Raw genomic sequence first — 17,126 nt, forward strand, 5'->3', positions numbered from 1 at the left:
GCATTTCGAAGTCGAATTATTTTTAATGCACTCATACTTTAATTAGAATTAGATTACCACCCTACAACGCATATAATATTATTCAATTTATTTGAGATATAAACCGTGTTTTATTGACAACGTACAGTTATTGGACAAAAGTATTCGTCGCTGGCGTCGATATGCCTTTGAAATAATTCGATAAGTAGACTTATACCCCGAAATTTGGCTCAGACAAATGCTTGGTTTAATTATATTAGATGAACTAAATCCCCTGCTTAGGTTAGTTGTTCACTTTGGACATCTTTCCAACTCCCCATTTCTCAAAAAAGTTTGCTTATTACCTTTGCAGGGCCAACATCTAACTAAATATCAAGTCGTTCAAAACTCGTTCAAAGGCTGTGGATGCGCAGAGAGACTGCGATGGAGTCGCAGACTCCGCGCGCAAGCGCAATTAACTTAATTATCACTGCGTCTACACATTGATTACATGAATCTGCGTTCCTTGAGCGCGCCAACGGAGCACTCGTGGTGCAGTTCGAGATCTTACGGCGCTGTCACGGCGACTTCACTCCATTTCTCCTGCGCGTTAATCGAACGCAGAGTCACTGCCCGTACTTTGTGCAAGTTCAATGGCGTTCTATAATGTTCGAGGCGATATCACCGCGACAAATTACACAACTTTCATAAAGAAAATCCATCTGAATTCGAGAAACAAGCAAGTTTTCGGGAGAATTATTTTTTTCAGGATCGTCATTAGAACGCAGCTCCTGTGTGACTGGGGTTTAAGGTTTTGCTAAATTACAGATTCCATAGTCCTTATTAAAAGATTTCAGGCAGGGAGGTGGTTGTCATTACAATATCATTATTTCTCTATTCCAAAATTAAATTCAATTAAATGCAGATACATGTATGAGACTTCTCGACAAGTTTGTGTATGGGCTAAAGTTTGTGTATGGGCTTTAGTACTCAGATCACCGTTAAGGCCTTTTGGCCTCTTGTTATCCCCTCGTGCAACTTGTTGCGAGGGGGATATTACATCGCTGCTGTGCGTGTGTGTATATTTTTGTTTGTGTGTGCGTCCATTGTCAGCAATTTAGCAAAATTCCCAGGAAACCCTCTAATAAATATTCATCAAACTTTGTACACTTCTTTGGCATGGTAAAAGGACAAACCTTATTGATTTCCAAGTCAATTGATTCAATATGTTTTAAATTATCGTAAAAAAGCGAAGTTATAACATGAATTTATGTAAGACTTTAAGTAAATCGCTACCGTATGCAGTTCTAATCAACAACTTCATATTTTGGGATTTTTATCTAGTAAAGGTAAACAAAGTTAAAAAACAAACGCTTTGTAGAATTAGAGGGTTAGAAGATTGCCCATAGGTATAAGTTGAAGCGGGCAAGAAATTAAAGTCATCCGATTGACATCGAAACAAGCAGTCGACTTTCGGACAGATTTTCCCGTATTACTTTCAAAAGAACTAGTCCAAAATTCAGAGGAGACTTTAACAGATATTGCACATTTATCACGCGAAGATTATTTCATATTAATAATAGCTGCATATCTACTACTATGGGTTGACATACCACAAGCAACTAGAATGGTCAATCAGAGCAGACTACAGATCGCTAGATCTTTATCTACGTTTCATAATATATACTGATCCTTTATGTATGCTTACATAAAATGAATGTCACTTACTGAATTTAAATTATTTAACTTTTAAGCATATGTGTACCTGCGTTGAGTTTTTGCTAGGAATAGGAAAACTGTGCAACCACGTACATGACCCCCCCCCCCCCCCCCCCCCCATCAAATTCGTACACCACAAAGCTTGTGGATAAGGATAAAATGTATATTATGAATTCAAAGTGGTTTTAAGAAATACTTGTGTCATATTTATTTTGATCTGATTAATTTTGATCTGAAAAATTTACATGTATTTTCCTAAATAATGAATTTCCCGCTACAACAAGTCATGTCGCGAGGGGATTTGATTTTGTCATCGCTTTGCGATGCCCTTGGTTTATTCTCTGAAGTATTGTTTGTAATTGCGATAAAAAAATTATTTGAAACTACTACAACGAGAGGGCCCACTCGTTTCTAAGAAGTTTACGATGTTTGCGGTAAAAATTATCCTAAGCCTGGCCCACCCCAGGAAGTAATAATGCGTGGGAATAATAGCATTTGGGTGTTATACGGTTAAGAAAAAATTGAAAATAAGAACATTTACAAGTATCAATAAAAAAACCCCGGAAACTGCTCACTTATCGCAAATATTATAAGGACGAACCAATCCTAAAGACAGGGACCTTTAAGTGTTTTTTCCGACTCCACTTTAAAGTATTTTGCTTAAATATGGCATTTTTGTTTGAATAAGAAATTGATAAAAGGCGGAAGACAAGTTAATTTTTTTTATTTTGCTGCGTCTCAACATAAAAGTAAGTTTTCATTGTGTATTGTAATGAATTTAGGGTACGAAATTCTTTTAAAGCTAGAATTTGCTTGCTGCTTTAAAATTCCTTGTCACGTCATAAGTAGATTTTCTTGCAATTTAAAGACCAATTTTTAGTTCTTTTATATTATTAATTCGCCGTTATTTTAAAGCTGTTTTTTTTTCATACAAACCATTTATCTTAGAAAGCTATATACTTTCTCCTATTTACACCAGCAGAATGAGTCTCCTTTCAAAGTTAGAAATATTCAAAGTAAATAAAAAAAAATTCTTTTTGGGCAAACGAAAAAACAAACCAAAATGCACCACGGGAATGTTTAGAAAAAGAAACCGTTTGGTTTCGTCCCCAGAATGATTTAGGACATTCAACCCGCATGCTATGCAACGATTGTAAAGAAAGCAAACTTCAGAAATATTAGCGAACAACGTACACGTTTATTTGTAATTTGTCTGATCATTTCGACCTTTATTCAAAGCGATGACAAAGTCGTAATACAACCATACCCGTCTCCTCGTCAGGGGTGAAATTTAACATGAGGCGAAAGAACGCGGTACCCTTTTATGTCGTTTGTTTTGTTAGCAAATTTTGTACGTATTTTTCTTCATTGAATTTTTGCTAAATTGACTGGGAAAACTACTGCAATATCTATTATCAGACATATACTTAGCATAACAATCGTTTAAAAGCGTGCATAAAATTTGATATAAAATCAGAGCAAGCAGCTTTAAACGGTCAGATTTAAATTTGTATTTTTTCTTTACTAACGAATAGACAGATACAATCGGGTTGAAAATTTAAAAAAAAATTATTTTGGTTCATCAGAGCGTTTAAAGAAACAACATTTGAGAAATTTAATTAAGCATTGAATTCAAAATACAAACAACAGAGATAAATTAATAACATACAATTTAGCTTCTATGTTTGCTGTAGAAATTATTTAAATTGATTAAATCATTATTTTTAGAAGGAGAATATGAATGGTTTTGAGGTTACTGGTTCGATTACTCGAGTACAATCAAAGACGTATTTTTTCGAGGTTTGTATACATTGACAACTCTTACTTACAACTGGCACCTCGCGCTGCACATACTTCACTGTTACATTACTGCTTCCCTATAACTACAATACAGCAAATGAAGTTATAAAACCTGTTATTTGTGAGAGACTCGCTAAATTTAAAATATTTAAGTATACATGCATTGCGATAAAAACAAAATTGTTATATAGTTTATAAGATCTCCGGAGTCTCTCAGGTAACCTATTTTAGCTGGTGTTCGTCTTTCGTCGTGTTTCGTATGTTAACGAAAAACACGGTGAATTCTCTTCCATTTAGTATGATGCATCTTTTGGGTAAGGGCAACATAAATTGTATTTCATGATTCTTGACCCAAGGAAAGGACAGGAAAAAGAGTAAAAGTTCGAAAAAGTTTCAAAAACTTCCTTCTCTATTCCCATACATATGTATAACGAAACAAATTCATTATTATGTAGACAAGGAAGCCCTCTACAAAAATTGTTGATTTGATGTTTCCCGCCGGGGCTGGGATTTTTACTTTAGGATTGGGGTCAAAAAAGTCCTATCGATTTGATGCATAAAATATTTGAAAGTTTTATTTTTCTCTACTCCCTCTCATTTGTACCAGGAAACCCTCTATAAAAAATGTTAATTCCATACCCCTGCGATAGGTGTTCTGACTTGAATGGCGGGACCAAATGGTTATAGTAGCAATTTTATTGTAATTTAATGTTTAAAACCGTCTTATATATGTACTTACCTCTGTTTATACTGATGAAAAACTGACTACGTATGAATAAAGAATTAATAAAGAATGAATAAAGAACTTAAAGCCCTCAATAAAGCTAAAATTGTAAATTTCGTGTCTTTCAACTTAGGGATTCTGACTCTAGGGCGGGGCCAACATTGTTATGTTATGTAACTACGACAAACTGGTAATAAACCTCAAACTTTTATTTGTACACAATGAACAGATTCTATATTACGTCTATTTGAATAAATGATGCATACATAAAACGAGGAAGTTGAACAGGGGAAGTGACAGTAATTTTTGTTTACCCAGTCAGATGCAGCATAAAAAATAAGGCTACGTAAACATAATCATCCATATAAATATAGATTTTCATCCATGTCCATTTTTCTCTAAATCAAGACACGTAGTTTGTTTTTATGTCAATTTTAAAGACTAGTTAAAGAAAGCAATTTAAGAAGAAAAAAATCGGAACACTACTCGTATGTAAGAAAACGAATAAAATAAAATATGAGAAAATTATTTCCTAGCAGAATGCACTCCATAATGATATCGAAGGTTTTCACCAAAATTATTGGTTTCATAATCCTTTTTGCAAGAGTTTCAGGTAGGGTGGGGGGATAATCACAATATATCTTTTATGCTATAAAAGAAAACAATGAAATACATATATACGATTCCTTGACGAATTTGTGTACTTAAGTGACCGCTAAGCCAGTTGGCCTCATGACTCATACTTTTAAGTAAAAAAATAAGAACAATGTTTCAAATAAAATGATCTTCAAAAATCTTTCTCTTTCAGAATGGATCGAATGTTGTCACGTTTTCTGAAACCGATAGTTCAACAACCAATGAAAAAAGCGATGGAAAATATTGCTTACAAAGATTAAACACACAAGATAGTATCACGGTAACTTACCAAATTCATTACTAAATATTGGTTTATGATGCATGTAAAAATGTACTAGTTCATTTGTGAAAGGGGTTGGGTTTGTTTCCATGGTTTGACTCTACTGAAGGCAACAATAAACTCTTGTACTTCAAAAAAGATTTTTCAAAGTTTAGTGATTTACTTAATACAATGTATAACAAAATACGTGTTATTGTAGAGTGTATTCGAAGAAATTTTCGAAGTGATTTTTAATAATTAAAAACGGTTCAAATTTATACGTACATGTATGTGAAATGAATTTTGAAACAAAACAAGGGCTGTAGTACAAACTAGATATTAACGGCATGTGTACATGGAAAAACGTTCATTAAAAAATATACAAAATCGCCTTAATTGCAGCTTGACGAGAGTCCATTTGTGTCTGAAATCTTTGTTAAACACCCAGACGAAAATAATCACAGCGGGGTCCCTCTTGGGGGGTTTCTCTGCTCGGGTTACCGGAGTGATGGGACATTTCTTCACGCATTCTACACCCCTAGAAAAGACGGTATCTTAGCAAAGGACCTAGTCGTCAAGTAAGTAGCGAAAAAAGGTATTTTGAAGAAAGTGCGATCGTTTATTTCATTTACCTAAACCGGAACTAAATAAGTAGATTGGTGCATATTTGACTTTGAATGTAAAGGTTTTGCCAATAATAACGCAAACATTTTGTTTTAGTTTTAAGTGTCAATTTTTGAAAAAGTTTAGTAACATGGCGTTTTCACAAATACATGTAATGAGCATTATGTTGATAAATAGAAGTTGAATTCACTATTCGTCAATATGAGGTATCATATATATAAATGTATTATTATTTTTGAAAATACAAAAAAAAAATTTAGTTACATTTGTGACCATATTTTTATCAATGGGATAATGTATTCACTGTCTTTAATTGTTAATATTCAATTTTCAATAGAGAGAAAGATATCTTAGTATGTGTGAACGGAAAAATGACTCTAGGATCATTCGAATACGATCATGAGGGTGTTCTGGAACTCTTTTGGACATTACCATTGTCAACGACAATATCCATGGTAATACTCGGTTTACTGTAACAGAGAAAAAATGTTACACCAAAAATACAATATAAATTTTAAATTCGTTTGCACTTTTATGTTACTTAACGATAAATAAAAAATAATTTGTTTTAATTGATCGCATATCAAAACCTTTTTGTACATTTTAAGGTGAAATACAACCGAAAATCGGACACGTTTACAACCATGGAATTTTTGCTCGAATGGACAAAAGAAGGTTTGTTTTAACAGATCTATAATCTTTACATTAAAAATACAGTTTGTGACGTATATCAATTTTTAATAATTAATAAAGTAGAAATTATAGTATTTTAATTCCTTATTTCATATCGAGAAATCTCAATTTTATAAAAGCTAATTTCCAAAGCTATTATTCATTTTAAAGGCAAAGTGCAATGTAACAAAATCTATATAATCACTGTACCAATTAACATTTCGTAAAAATATATGGCACTTCTTTCAGATATCATTGTCAAGGAAAACTCCGTAAAGCTAATGGCCCAGCCACCTACCGTAGAAGCATTGCTTTTTCGAAGAGACTTCACATCTTTGGCTTATCAAAATGGAAAATTGACTCTCTGTAAATCTGCCAACGTCATGTCGGACTGTGCACGTAAGTCTTTGGCAATTCTATGGTCTAAACTTAGACAATTTTGATTAGAATAAAACCAGAACATGTGAAAAGCAATAAAAAATGGCTCAAGGAAGAACATTTCTAAGTAGTTGACATTTAACGCAAAATGATGTTAATCTAAGGCTATCAAAGGTGAATTGTTTTCCACAAACTTTAGTTAGATTGCCCATATCATTTTTTTCTAATTATTCAAACAGTAAAATATTAAGTACTTGTATAAGTTATTCTAGTCTTGGTATTCCAAAACATTATCGGGCATTACATATAAAAGTTACTTCATGAAGGAAGAAGTAACGTTGTCATTGAAAATAATTTGAAGTTAAAGCTGGACACAGCTCGTAAATACTGTGGTTTCATTAATTTTCGTGGGTATCAATTTTCGGGGATTTTCTAAAAACCAGTTTCAAGGATACGTAATTTCGTGGCCAATGATCCAATCAATACAATTTGTTAGTTGAAATTGAACTTCAATGAGCATTTAATTTCGTGGATCAGCTTAACAACGAAATCCACAAAAATTGGTATTCAACGAATATTGATGAAACCACAGTAGGCACCGTCAACTCACAAAAGTACTGGTATATAAACCCTTCGATTTCGTTACACCCGATTGCAAACCTGAAACTCGTGGCCGACGGGTAGTATTCCTTTCGTGGTCTTTGGATTTTGTGCGTTTTAAATCTTACTAGACTTTGACCCGTGCATGCACGGGTTGAAATATTGCATATAATATCGAGCATTTACGAAATAGATACATCGACACACCGTATTGTTGACATTTACATAACCAAGCCTCAAGACTACACTAATGCTATTAATTTCACTACACTCTGCTTAGTAAGTATAATCGAACTGAGTCTCCAGACAGGACTATGCCACAATTAAAATGCCTCCCATATACCCGTAATGTAGCAGAAAACTGCAGAATCGCTCCGAAACGATTTTGGAGAAAATCAATGAAGCTGCATTGAAAATAAGTCAAATTGTTCAGAACAAACCATTTTGAGGCCGTTTTTCACCAATGTTTCTTACTCGCTTCGAATTTACACCATTTTGGCATTCGGAACTATCGGGATTTTTTCATATTAAATGCACTATTAAATGAGTTAGAGTTAAATTATCTCCCGTATTTCCTTTGATGAACAGAATGTATGACAAATTTTCAGTGAAAATTTACATGTATTTGTAATATCGTTGTTTTGTTTATCAATGCAAATGTGACATTGTGAAATGTTACTATTCTCCTGGCTAGAAAAAAAGAGCTAAAATTTGATATTTTCATCGCGACCGAGTAACACGGAAAAGCAAAATGTACGTCCACACTAGTGAGACCTCTACAGCAAAGTACTTTGAACTGTTTGAGGTCTTAGCCTTAAATAACGGTTGTAGGGACAGCAGTGATGACAAAGAAATATGGCGGACAGTGCCTATTTACGAGCGGCGGTCAGCTTTAAACTAGTGCAAAATATAACAACAGTAATGTGCAATAATTTGTAACAGACTCATGCCTTGATACCATGTGACTAAGTTGTAAATTGAACAAGGGCTAAAAGGTCTTTACGGTTTCCTGAGTACCATACTTGATACTGATATATAGCTGTGTGGATGTGTGTGTTCAATTGTAACATATAACCCAAGACGACGGACGGAAACTAATTGAGTGACTCAAGTGACCTTAAAAGTAAATCTATGTTTTATTAATTTTTCTCTTGTAGATCATTTTATAGTGAGAAAAACTTTAGATGAAGGTCTCTACATGGTGTACACATTTCAAGTTCAGAAAGATAGATCAAAATTTCTGGGCATTAATGGAACAAAGTTGGATATCGTTGTAAGATTACTTTTACTCGTATTTTGAAATAACAGAAAACATCTCCTTAATTATTGTGTAAAAAGAAATCACTTTTTATTAACCGGTTTTTGCGTAATAAAATCTTCTTATTGAAATGGTCAAAATGGCGAGGTGGCAGCCGGCAGCCGAAAGGTTACATTGGTTGTACGGAATACTCGTCCTACAGTTTTTATGAAAAGAGGTTATCTGTTTTGCAGATGAAATTTACATATATTAGATATGTGCTTAATACTTAGATTTTGAAATTTAACAACTTCAGCGAAAAAATACATGCTGTTGGACTAGGTTTTTGTTGGTGCAAATTATGGATACCCCAGTTTTACGGATACGGAGAAGTCCTCCTAGAATTTTCAAAGATAGGAAAATTTGTTTTGCGGATCAATTAATGTATCAGTCATGTGCATGTTCCTTAATTGATTTTGATATTAAGTAATTTTTCAAAAAATAGCAGCTATTGAACTTTGTCTTTTTTGGCCCAATATTCATACAGAGTACCCCATTACTCTGGCCAGGTAGTGTTGATCAAATAAGCGTCGACAAATTGATATTGTTCACACTAAAGGACACCCGGTTTGTTGTCGCATTAACAACTGTTCTCGTGCTTTGTAGAAATCAAGGGTATAATTGTTTTTTGAAAGATATATAATGAATGTTAACATGTAATATGTGAAAATAAATATAAAACTGTGCAAATTGAATGTTTCATTTATTTTATTTGTGATTTCACAGGACGAAACAAACGACGCAAACATTAAAAAATTTCGAAGAGAGGAGATTAACAAGGACGTTTATTTAAAACCATATGGAAAAGACGGTAAGCGTAACATCGATTTAGGCCTCGCTCTGCGGGTGCCCTGCAGTGATTAGTCCGTCCTTCCATCCGTCTGTGTTTCCGAGGAATACCTTATTAGTCCCCTACAAGTTTCACCGTAGGGAACTATTGCTTTTCTTTGCAGTCAGTCTGTTTGTCCTTTTTCAGTTTTCCACACTTTTTTCTTTATCCGTTTGAGGAATAATATGAAACTTGCTGACGAGCTTCAAAACGCCAAATGAGAATTGTAGCGTCTGGCCGACATAATCTAATCTAAGAAAATTTAAATTAATATAAATAAAAATTATATAAATATAACGGTAAGAAATGATATTGCCATAAGAATTCATTGTTTTCACAAAATACCAAATACCATCAAATACTCGATGGACTTGGCAAAAGCACAGAACATAAAATAAAGAATATCTTTATACATGTACCCACTTTGTATTTAATTTCAATTGTATAGTTTGAATATAATCTGTTTCTTTTATCTCTTTAAAGTTCTGAAGTAGTTGTATGCTTCGAAGCGTTCACTAATAATCCCAACCGGTAGGGAACGTGTATACGTATTGCTTATGCAATACTCTCAATATTCTTGTTCCTTTAAGACACTCTGGCTTATACTTCACCTACAGAATGCTTTGGGTCAATAATGTGAAGTGACCTTGATGCACCAAGTTTTTAGGTCTTAGGTTAAGCTCATAGCAAAATTATCTAATTTTACTCATACTTCGCCCACATGGTGCACTGCCTTTAGTCATAGAATGAATGACGTTTCGAGGTAAAGCACCAAAGTCATATCACTACGTAAAAAACATTCAGAGCATATTCCTTTTCCATTTGCCTTATCTGCCTTATGTATCACATAAAGAGGGCCTTTTAGTAAAGGTGTGCAGCAACCGAAAACAAAGTTTCATGGTCTAATGTGAATGTCATCGCAGATTTCGTTAAAATTTAGATTTAGACTACATATTATTTCCTAAATGCTTAAGTATTAAACCAAGAAATGCCTGTTGGTAAAGGATATTAAGCTTACAGTTTTATGCAAACCTGAACATTTCCAAGTCAGAGGTAAATGTCAAAGCAAAATCCTCTGAATTTTTTTTTTACTATATTTCATTATTTAAGCTGTGCATTTTGAGATCACCATCTCAATGTATAGTTCCTAGATGATTCCATGGTTGTAAAGGCCAATTTGAATTTATCATTAATACCGTTGTTATGCTACGCCACTAGCTTTCGTCGCGTACCGTGATTCTGTGGGTGGTGATTTGATTCTGTGATCCAAAAAATAGAAGTTATGCTGCATTTATTTTTAATGTTTCAGATATGTATGTGTATTACAACAAAAAGGAGCAAGTTTTTGAGCTTGTGACTCGAAAGAAAGTTCTGAAGAATGAGGGATTTGGATGGTATATTCTGTCTACACTATGCCAGTCATAATACATCTCTACTTTTGCAAAGGCAATATTGTTCATTTCACGAAAAACGATCTTGGACAAAACATGACGTATACTTCGATTGTGTAAATGCGTCTAAGAATACTTCGAACCAGTTCACTGAAGTTTATGTACATCAGCATTAAAATAAATTTCTACATTCTGTTGATTTCCTTGATACTTGTTGATGCACACAGTCAGATACAAATATTTTTAATCAAATATAACTAGTAAACGAATTGTATTCCCGCTAAGAGAAAAAATCATAACTGAAGTAGTTTGCTATCGTAGAAAATGATATCTATTTATTAATAATAACCGTCCATGTTTTATCAATAACAGCTGCTCTATTTATTGTTTACTTGCTTATGTTAACATGAGTACATGGACCATTTCCTATTCTTTAATTTCCCTTTTATTTCAACTTAACTGTTAATCAACTGGAATCAAACATTAATCTACAGGTCAAGCAGCCATTAAATATTTAGAATTTTTGGTATTCCGAGCAAGATTTTTTTACCGAAATATTTTTCAACAAAATTTATTTTGGATTTGTGAAAACAGAAAAATACATCGGGGCGGGCCATTTTCAGTGAGGCAAGTAGCGATAAGAATGTTACAATTAATTTAATTTCAAATACAAATCGAAAAATCGAAAAAAACATTCGAAGACACTATTTTGCACAATGGATGAGCCAATAATAGACTAGAGGCCCACGGGACACAACGCTCACCTGAGCACCGTATACACGCTGTGCATATTTCTAGTGAGGACAAACTAATATCGATTTCTTTGATGAACCTCTAAAAACCCACTGAAATAATCCCTACTAAATAATTTTTATTCAGCACTGAGTTGGTTTTTTGACAGATTGTCTATCATTAAAGTGTCAAACTGGAATTCGTCATTTTTGGTTTTAAATATTACATCTTAAAAACATCCGATAGAAATGTCGCATGCCAATACTAACTTAGGAAATGCTCGCCATAAAGGGAAGTTTGTTTCCATGTCCCTTTATAATAAGCTGTCAGCATTAAAAAGTAATCCAGCAAGAAAAGCATCACAACAACCGAATGATGTCGACATTTCGCTAATTTCCCATGTGTCGAGCTTACCTTGTGATCTAGACCACTCTTACACGGTAAGTTTATATTTACTCGTACATTGTATACATTTATAAGGTTTCGCCTTCAACGTTTGTTCAATTCTAGCCCATTTTACATTATTTAAAATAGTTGTATAAAGAGATTCAAATCAACTGCAAATAAAGAAAATGTACATAGTAGCCTACAGGAGACTGGGGAACAATTAAACAATATTATAGATAATATATTGTATTGAATATTGTGACTCAACTTTAACCATATGCTATTACGATAGCATTGTCTAGCCGCCTAACTAAAAGTCATTTTTTGGAAGTTGTCTAATTTAAGTTATTTTCATATTAATGTAAACATTTAAGAATATTTTCATTAATATAAATGATTTGTTCAAACAAAGAGAGATAACTTTTTATTTTGGGTTAAAATAGCTTATTTCATAACAGAAAATAACGAAAATCGGAAACATCTCCCCCCCCCCCCCCGGTAAAACAAAAATTCCTTTTGAGGGGTTTTAACGAGGCCGAGTACAGAACGAGTACGCACGCTTTTGCGCAGCGTTTCATTTGTATTGTGACGTCATCTTTCTGCTTGGTTGACGCCATGGCGTGATAGTTTCAACTGCAGATATTCAGCGAAAATTGTTGAACATATCTCGTTTGATGCGTACAAATAATGTTATATTGTGGAATAAACATAAATGTATAAGCTATATTTGGGCTCGGGTCGAAAACGTGAAGAGGGTTCAGCAAGCCTAGCCCTCTGTCACGTTTTCTTAACCCGCCTAAATATAGCTTAATTCATATTTTTCAAGACAGTAACCATGTATTTTATATTAAAGACCCTTAATATGTGATGTTATATATTTTTTTATTACTTATATATGTCTGAATGTTTTAATAATACTATATAGATCACCTTTTCCGCCTTTGTCAAATAAAAATTAGCCATTATATGACGAATCTGGGAAATTGGGCATACAAAAATCAACTTTGATAAGACCCCTGGAACAAACCAGGAGGTAAAAGGTTTTTTTTATTTGACCATTTGATGCCTTTTAGCAATAACTTTAATATGTAGAACAGAAAAAGAAATCCCTAGGGCAGAAGTTTTGAAAAAATGTAAAAAATATGCAAAATTGATACATTTTAAGCAAAATCCCATAGGGTCCTATGTTAAAGATTAACAAACTTTGAGATGACCCCCTAAACAAACGGTGTGGTAAATGTCTTATTTTTTAATCTTAAAATAATAATTATATCAGTAGAAATTAATGTAAAAAGTTTCATCCAAAAATCTAGGGCAGAACAAATTAGACCCGGCCTCATTAATTATTGTTATTTAGCTAATTTTTTCCAAAGGGTTTGTTGTTTCACGGGGGGGGGGGGGGGGGGGCATATGTCTACAGACCGAAATACATTCCAAAATAAGAATTTTGTTTTGTAAATTTTCGGAAAATAATTAACAGATATGAATTAAATTAGACCCGGCCTCGTTAATTATTGTTATTTAGCTAATTTTTTCCAAAGGGTTTGTTGTTTCACGGGGGGGGGGGGGGGGGCATATGTCTACAGACCGAAATACATTCCAAAATAAGAATTTTGTTTTGTAAATTTTCGGAAAATAATTAACAGATATGAATTAAAACGAAATTTTTCTTTAATATATATCGTAAATATGTTATTATTAAGTTTTTATGCACATATTGGCCGCTAAATAATATTTTCCTCAAAGAGACCGATTTCAATGAAATTGTTTAAGATCCCGCGTTAGCAAAACTTTTGTTAAAAAATAAATAATTTGATTACAAATTCTATTTCGATATAAATTGATTAGGATTTGATTATACTTTTTAAGAGAAAACTTTAGTTAGTTTTTAAATATCTTATAGAAATTCCGAAATATTTGGATGTAAATTGTAGGCGGGAAACGGGCGTTAGCGTTCGCATTTCATAGCATTGTTAAATAGTTGTTTTAGAAATCTCATTTGCCTTGTTCAAGTCGTTTTAAAATGTCTGTACTCGGAAGTATGATATTGGCAAAACAATTTTTTTTTTTTAGAAGTTTGCATCAGAGTTTTCTAATTAACATGCAAGTTATTTAATGTAATTTAATTTCACAGCTGACACATATACCAGCAACATTTAGCTTGATAACTGTCCTGATCTTGAAGATATCACCATTGACCAGCCAGATTCTTATTTAACCTGTAAACCCTTCATGATTTTTGACTTGGAGACTACAGGGTTTGGTAAATATGGTGTTTGATTAGATTATTGTGATTGCGAAAAATAAAATTACACAAAAATATCAATAAATTTACTTTAAATTTCATGATATATGTTTGTTTTGATTATAGCCTAGAACCTAAGATATCAACCAAATAGCTGCAGTTTATGATAACAAGTCTTTGAATCGTTACATTAGACCAGAAGCAGAAATAAGCCTTGAAAAAACAAAGGTTACTGGTATAACCTGTGTCTGAGGGATCATGAAACACAATTGGACTGTTGTTGAAAGTAGCGATCCTGAAGCAGGACTACAAGACTTCATAAATTCCTTTGAGAGCAAACCAATAGTTCTTGGCCACAATATCCAGCCTTACGACATTCCTGTTCTCATGCATCAACTAACCAAATTAAGGTTATAAGATGACTTTAAGATCAGCATCTCGGGGGTTAACGACACTCTGAAAGTGTCCAAGAGAGCTTTCTGCAAATCTGTAAATCTTTCAGTAAAAATACTGAAAACTTTAAACAAGAAACTCTCGTGAAAACATTTCTTGGAAAGCAATATGAAGCACACAATGCTTTAGCCGATGTACGGGCTCTCCAAGAGCTTTTTGAGGATTACTGTCGTTGCGTGGCAGGTTGATTTCTTTACATTTGAGTATTATGTCATTAAATCTTCCCTTGAACCATTTATTAAGACAAAAGTTATTTCAACTGTCACATAATTTTTTTTTATTGAAAACTCTTTGAGCTTGCTTAGATTAAATAATTTTCGTAGGAGATATCCTGATAATGGTATTCGAAATGTTTTTAGTAAGCCTCTTTCTAGAAAATTTGTCACAGTGAAGGATTTCTTAGTGTACAAATGTCCTCGCATAAGTCAAAGATTACCTAAATGAATGTTAATCTTGTTTAACATCATCACACTGAGGCTCATTTCATTGCTACAGAATTTTTATCTTGTGTGATCAACTGCAATTATGTGCTGATTCAGGATACTTCATTTATTAATGTTGACTTGCAGTACTCTAGCTTTAGTACATGTTCATAAATGATATTTTTTTTATTCTAAATTATTACTGATCTTAGAATTTGAGGGAGATATTAATCACCATTTGTCATTAATAGCATGTGATGTCTATGTTATCATTTTTCAATTTCTTCACTGACAAGGGGCGTGTGTACATTTGGTTACCTTACATGATAAAATGAACGGTTACCTATGCTTATTTTGTGTTAAATTAAAGTCTCATACATTAATGTTATAAATGAAGAACAAAAAGCTTTGATAAACACGGTATTTTTTTTATTTAAAGCTGAATATCAATTTTTGTAAAAGATGCCTCTTCTATTTTTCACTCACTTTTGATTTTAAATGTTAAAAATTTTCCTTATTTTGTCATATTTCGTTTACTTTTCGATTACATTTGCTTAATGTTGAATGTCCTGAGAAGTCTAGTTGTAATATGTAACATTTCATCAATAATTATTTTCTAATTGTATGGAATACCAAGAGTTCTGTCATTGTTTTTGACGAATCAGGGGTCCTTGTCTTTGTTAAACAATATCTAAGTAAAATGAAAGATGACAACAGGAAGTTCTGCGTTATTTTGCTTCTTTACACAATTATGATTATAAATTACAAGAGAAAAGATGCTGTTATCCCATTAAATCTGTGAGTAGGGACCTACCTTAATTCACAATGAGATTTAAATTCTTTTTTAATTTCAATAAACATGGATTTAATTTAGCTCATTTTCCAAGTATGGAAAACAAAAAAGAATAGTCTATAATTTTTAGTATGACTTATCATTTGCATAAAAACCCAATAAAGGAAGACAGACGTGCACCTACCTATCTACTGTCTATCATGAAAAATGTGGATTAAATCATTGAAATATATCAAACGAGTAAATTAGTAATACTCACCAGCCAAGTTCGGTAATCGTGTATTAGGTAATTAAATTTTAATATGCTCTGCCTTCAGTTGAACAGGGCAAAGGGCCCTTTTAACAACAAAACTTCACCAAACCTTTTGTAAAATTTTATACCGGTAAGCTTCCGAAGGTTTTTTTTTTCTAAAAAGTAGCATTAAGTATCGATGACTTCAAAAAATATTGTTGATCAAACCAACTTCAAGCTCACGTTTATTCAAGCCCACGCGGTTTAGAAAATACGCACACACACTGCAACAAATTCCTAATCGTCTATCGATACAATTTATGTGATAACTGTTCATACCTGCCAACTGACCCGATTTCGGCGGGTCAAACCCGATTTTTAATACCCTTCACCCGATTATTTTTTATGACCCGGCGGGTCATGCATTTCACCTGATTTTTGTCGAACAACGTGAAAATCTCCCGATTTCCGGATTTGGTTCGTCATTTAGGTTGTGCGGTTGACTTCTAATTATATGAACCTGAGCTTGAATTTCGTTAAAAAGGCCGATGGCAATAACTGGAAAGTGTTCAGTTCAGGTAGGTGTTAATTATTATCGTAAGTTGTTTTGACAAACCGAAGGGTTAAATCATTAAGTGCGATGGCTTCCAATTCCAAGAGGGCCAGCGGAATCTACAGCAACAAAAAGAAAACAATATCTGTGTACATAACAGCATATCTAGAAAAAAGAAATTTCCATGGGTAAAGCCACCTTTTAAAGAAGATATTGACAGTTTTTGGCATGAAATGCAGTCTATGGTTATCATTTGCACTCACACTTCAGAAACCAAGATTTGAAATACTGACTAAATTAGAAAAGACTCTTCTTGTGCTGCCAAACAGAAATGCTGATTCAGATAATGAAACATTGAATGCCCTACTGTCTTGCATATTTAACCAGCCTGTTGATTGATTTGATTGCACAACAACATCAGA

General features: G+C 33.3%; 1 protein-coding gene and 1 long non-coding RNA gene across 2 annotated transcripts; both read left to right on the forward strand.

The window, feature by feature from the left end:
* Positions 1-2,394: 2,394 nt before the first annotated feature.
* Positions 2,395-11,084, forward strand: LOC105330714 (uncharacterized). The gene is made up of 10 exons (XM_020068289.3): positions 2,395-2,426; positions 3,406-3,477; positions 5,010-5,117; positions 5,499-5,674; positions 6,058-6,175; positions 6,329-6,395; positions 6,642-6,791; positions 8,528-8,643; positions 9,394-9,478; positions 10,806-11,084. The coding sequence occupies exons 2-10, from the start codon at positions 3,415-3,417 to the stop codon at positions 10,919-10,921; spliced, it is 999 nt and encodes a 332-aa protein (XP_019923848.2). The 5' UTR covers positions 2,395-2,426; positions 3,406-3,414; the 3' UTR covers positions 10,922-11,084.
* A 2,501-nt stretch (positions 11,085-13,585) lies between these two features.
* LOC136270703 (uncharacterized) lies at positions 13,586-15,846 on the forward strand. Its single transcript, XR_010708528.1, has 2 exons — positions 13,586-14,269; positions 14,378-15,846. It is a non-coding gene; the product is annotated as an uncharacterized lncRNA (long non-coding RNA).
* Positions 15,847-17,126: the final 1,280 nt, after the last annotated feature.

Source organism: Magallana gigas, chromosome 8 (assembly GCF_963853765.1).
Source record: "Magallana gigas chromosome 8, xbMagGiga1.1, whole genome shotgun sequence".
NCBI lineage: Eukaryota > Metazoa > Mollusca > Bivalvia > Ostreida > Ostreidae > Magallana > Magallana gigas.

What these genes read in the sequence shown, in the direction of transcription:
- LOC105330714 (XM_020068289.3), top strand. Translation starts at nt 3,415, where the DNA reads ATGAATGGTTTTGAGGTTACTGGTTCGATTACTCGAGTACAATCAAAG. An exon ending in CAAAGACGTATTTTTTCGAG is followed by an intron (nt 3,478 to 5,009) that starts GTTTGTATACAT and finishes TTTCTCTTTCAG; the next exon opens with AATGGATCGAATGTTGTCAC. An exon ending in CGTCATGTCGGACTGTGCAC is followed by an intron (nt 6,792 to 8,527) that starts GTAAGTCTTTGG and finishes TTTCTCTTGTAG; the next exon opens with ATCATTTTATAGTGAGAAAA.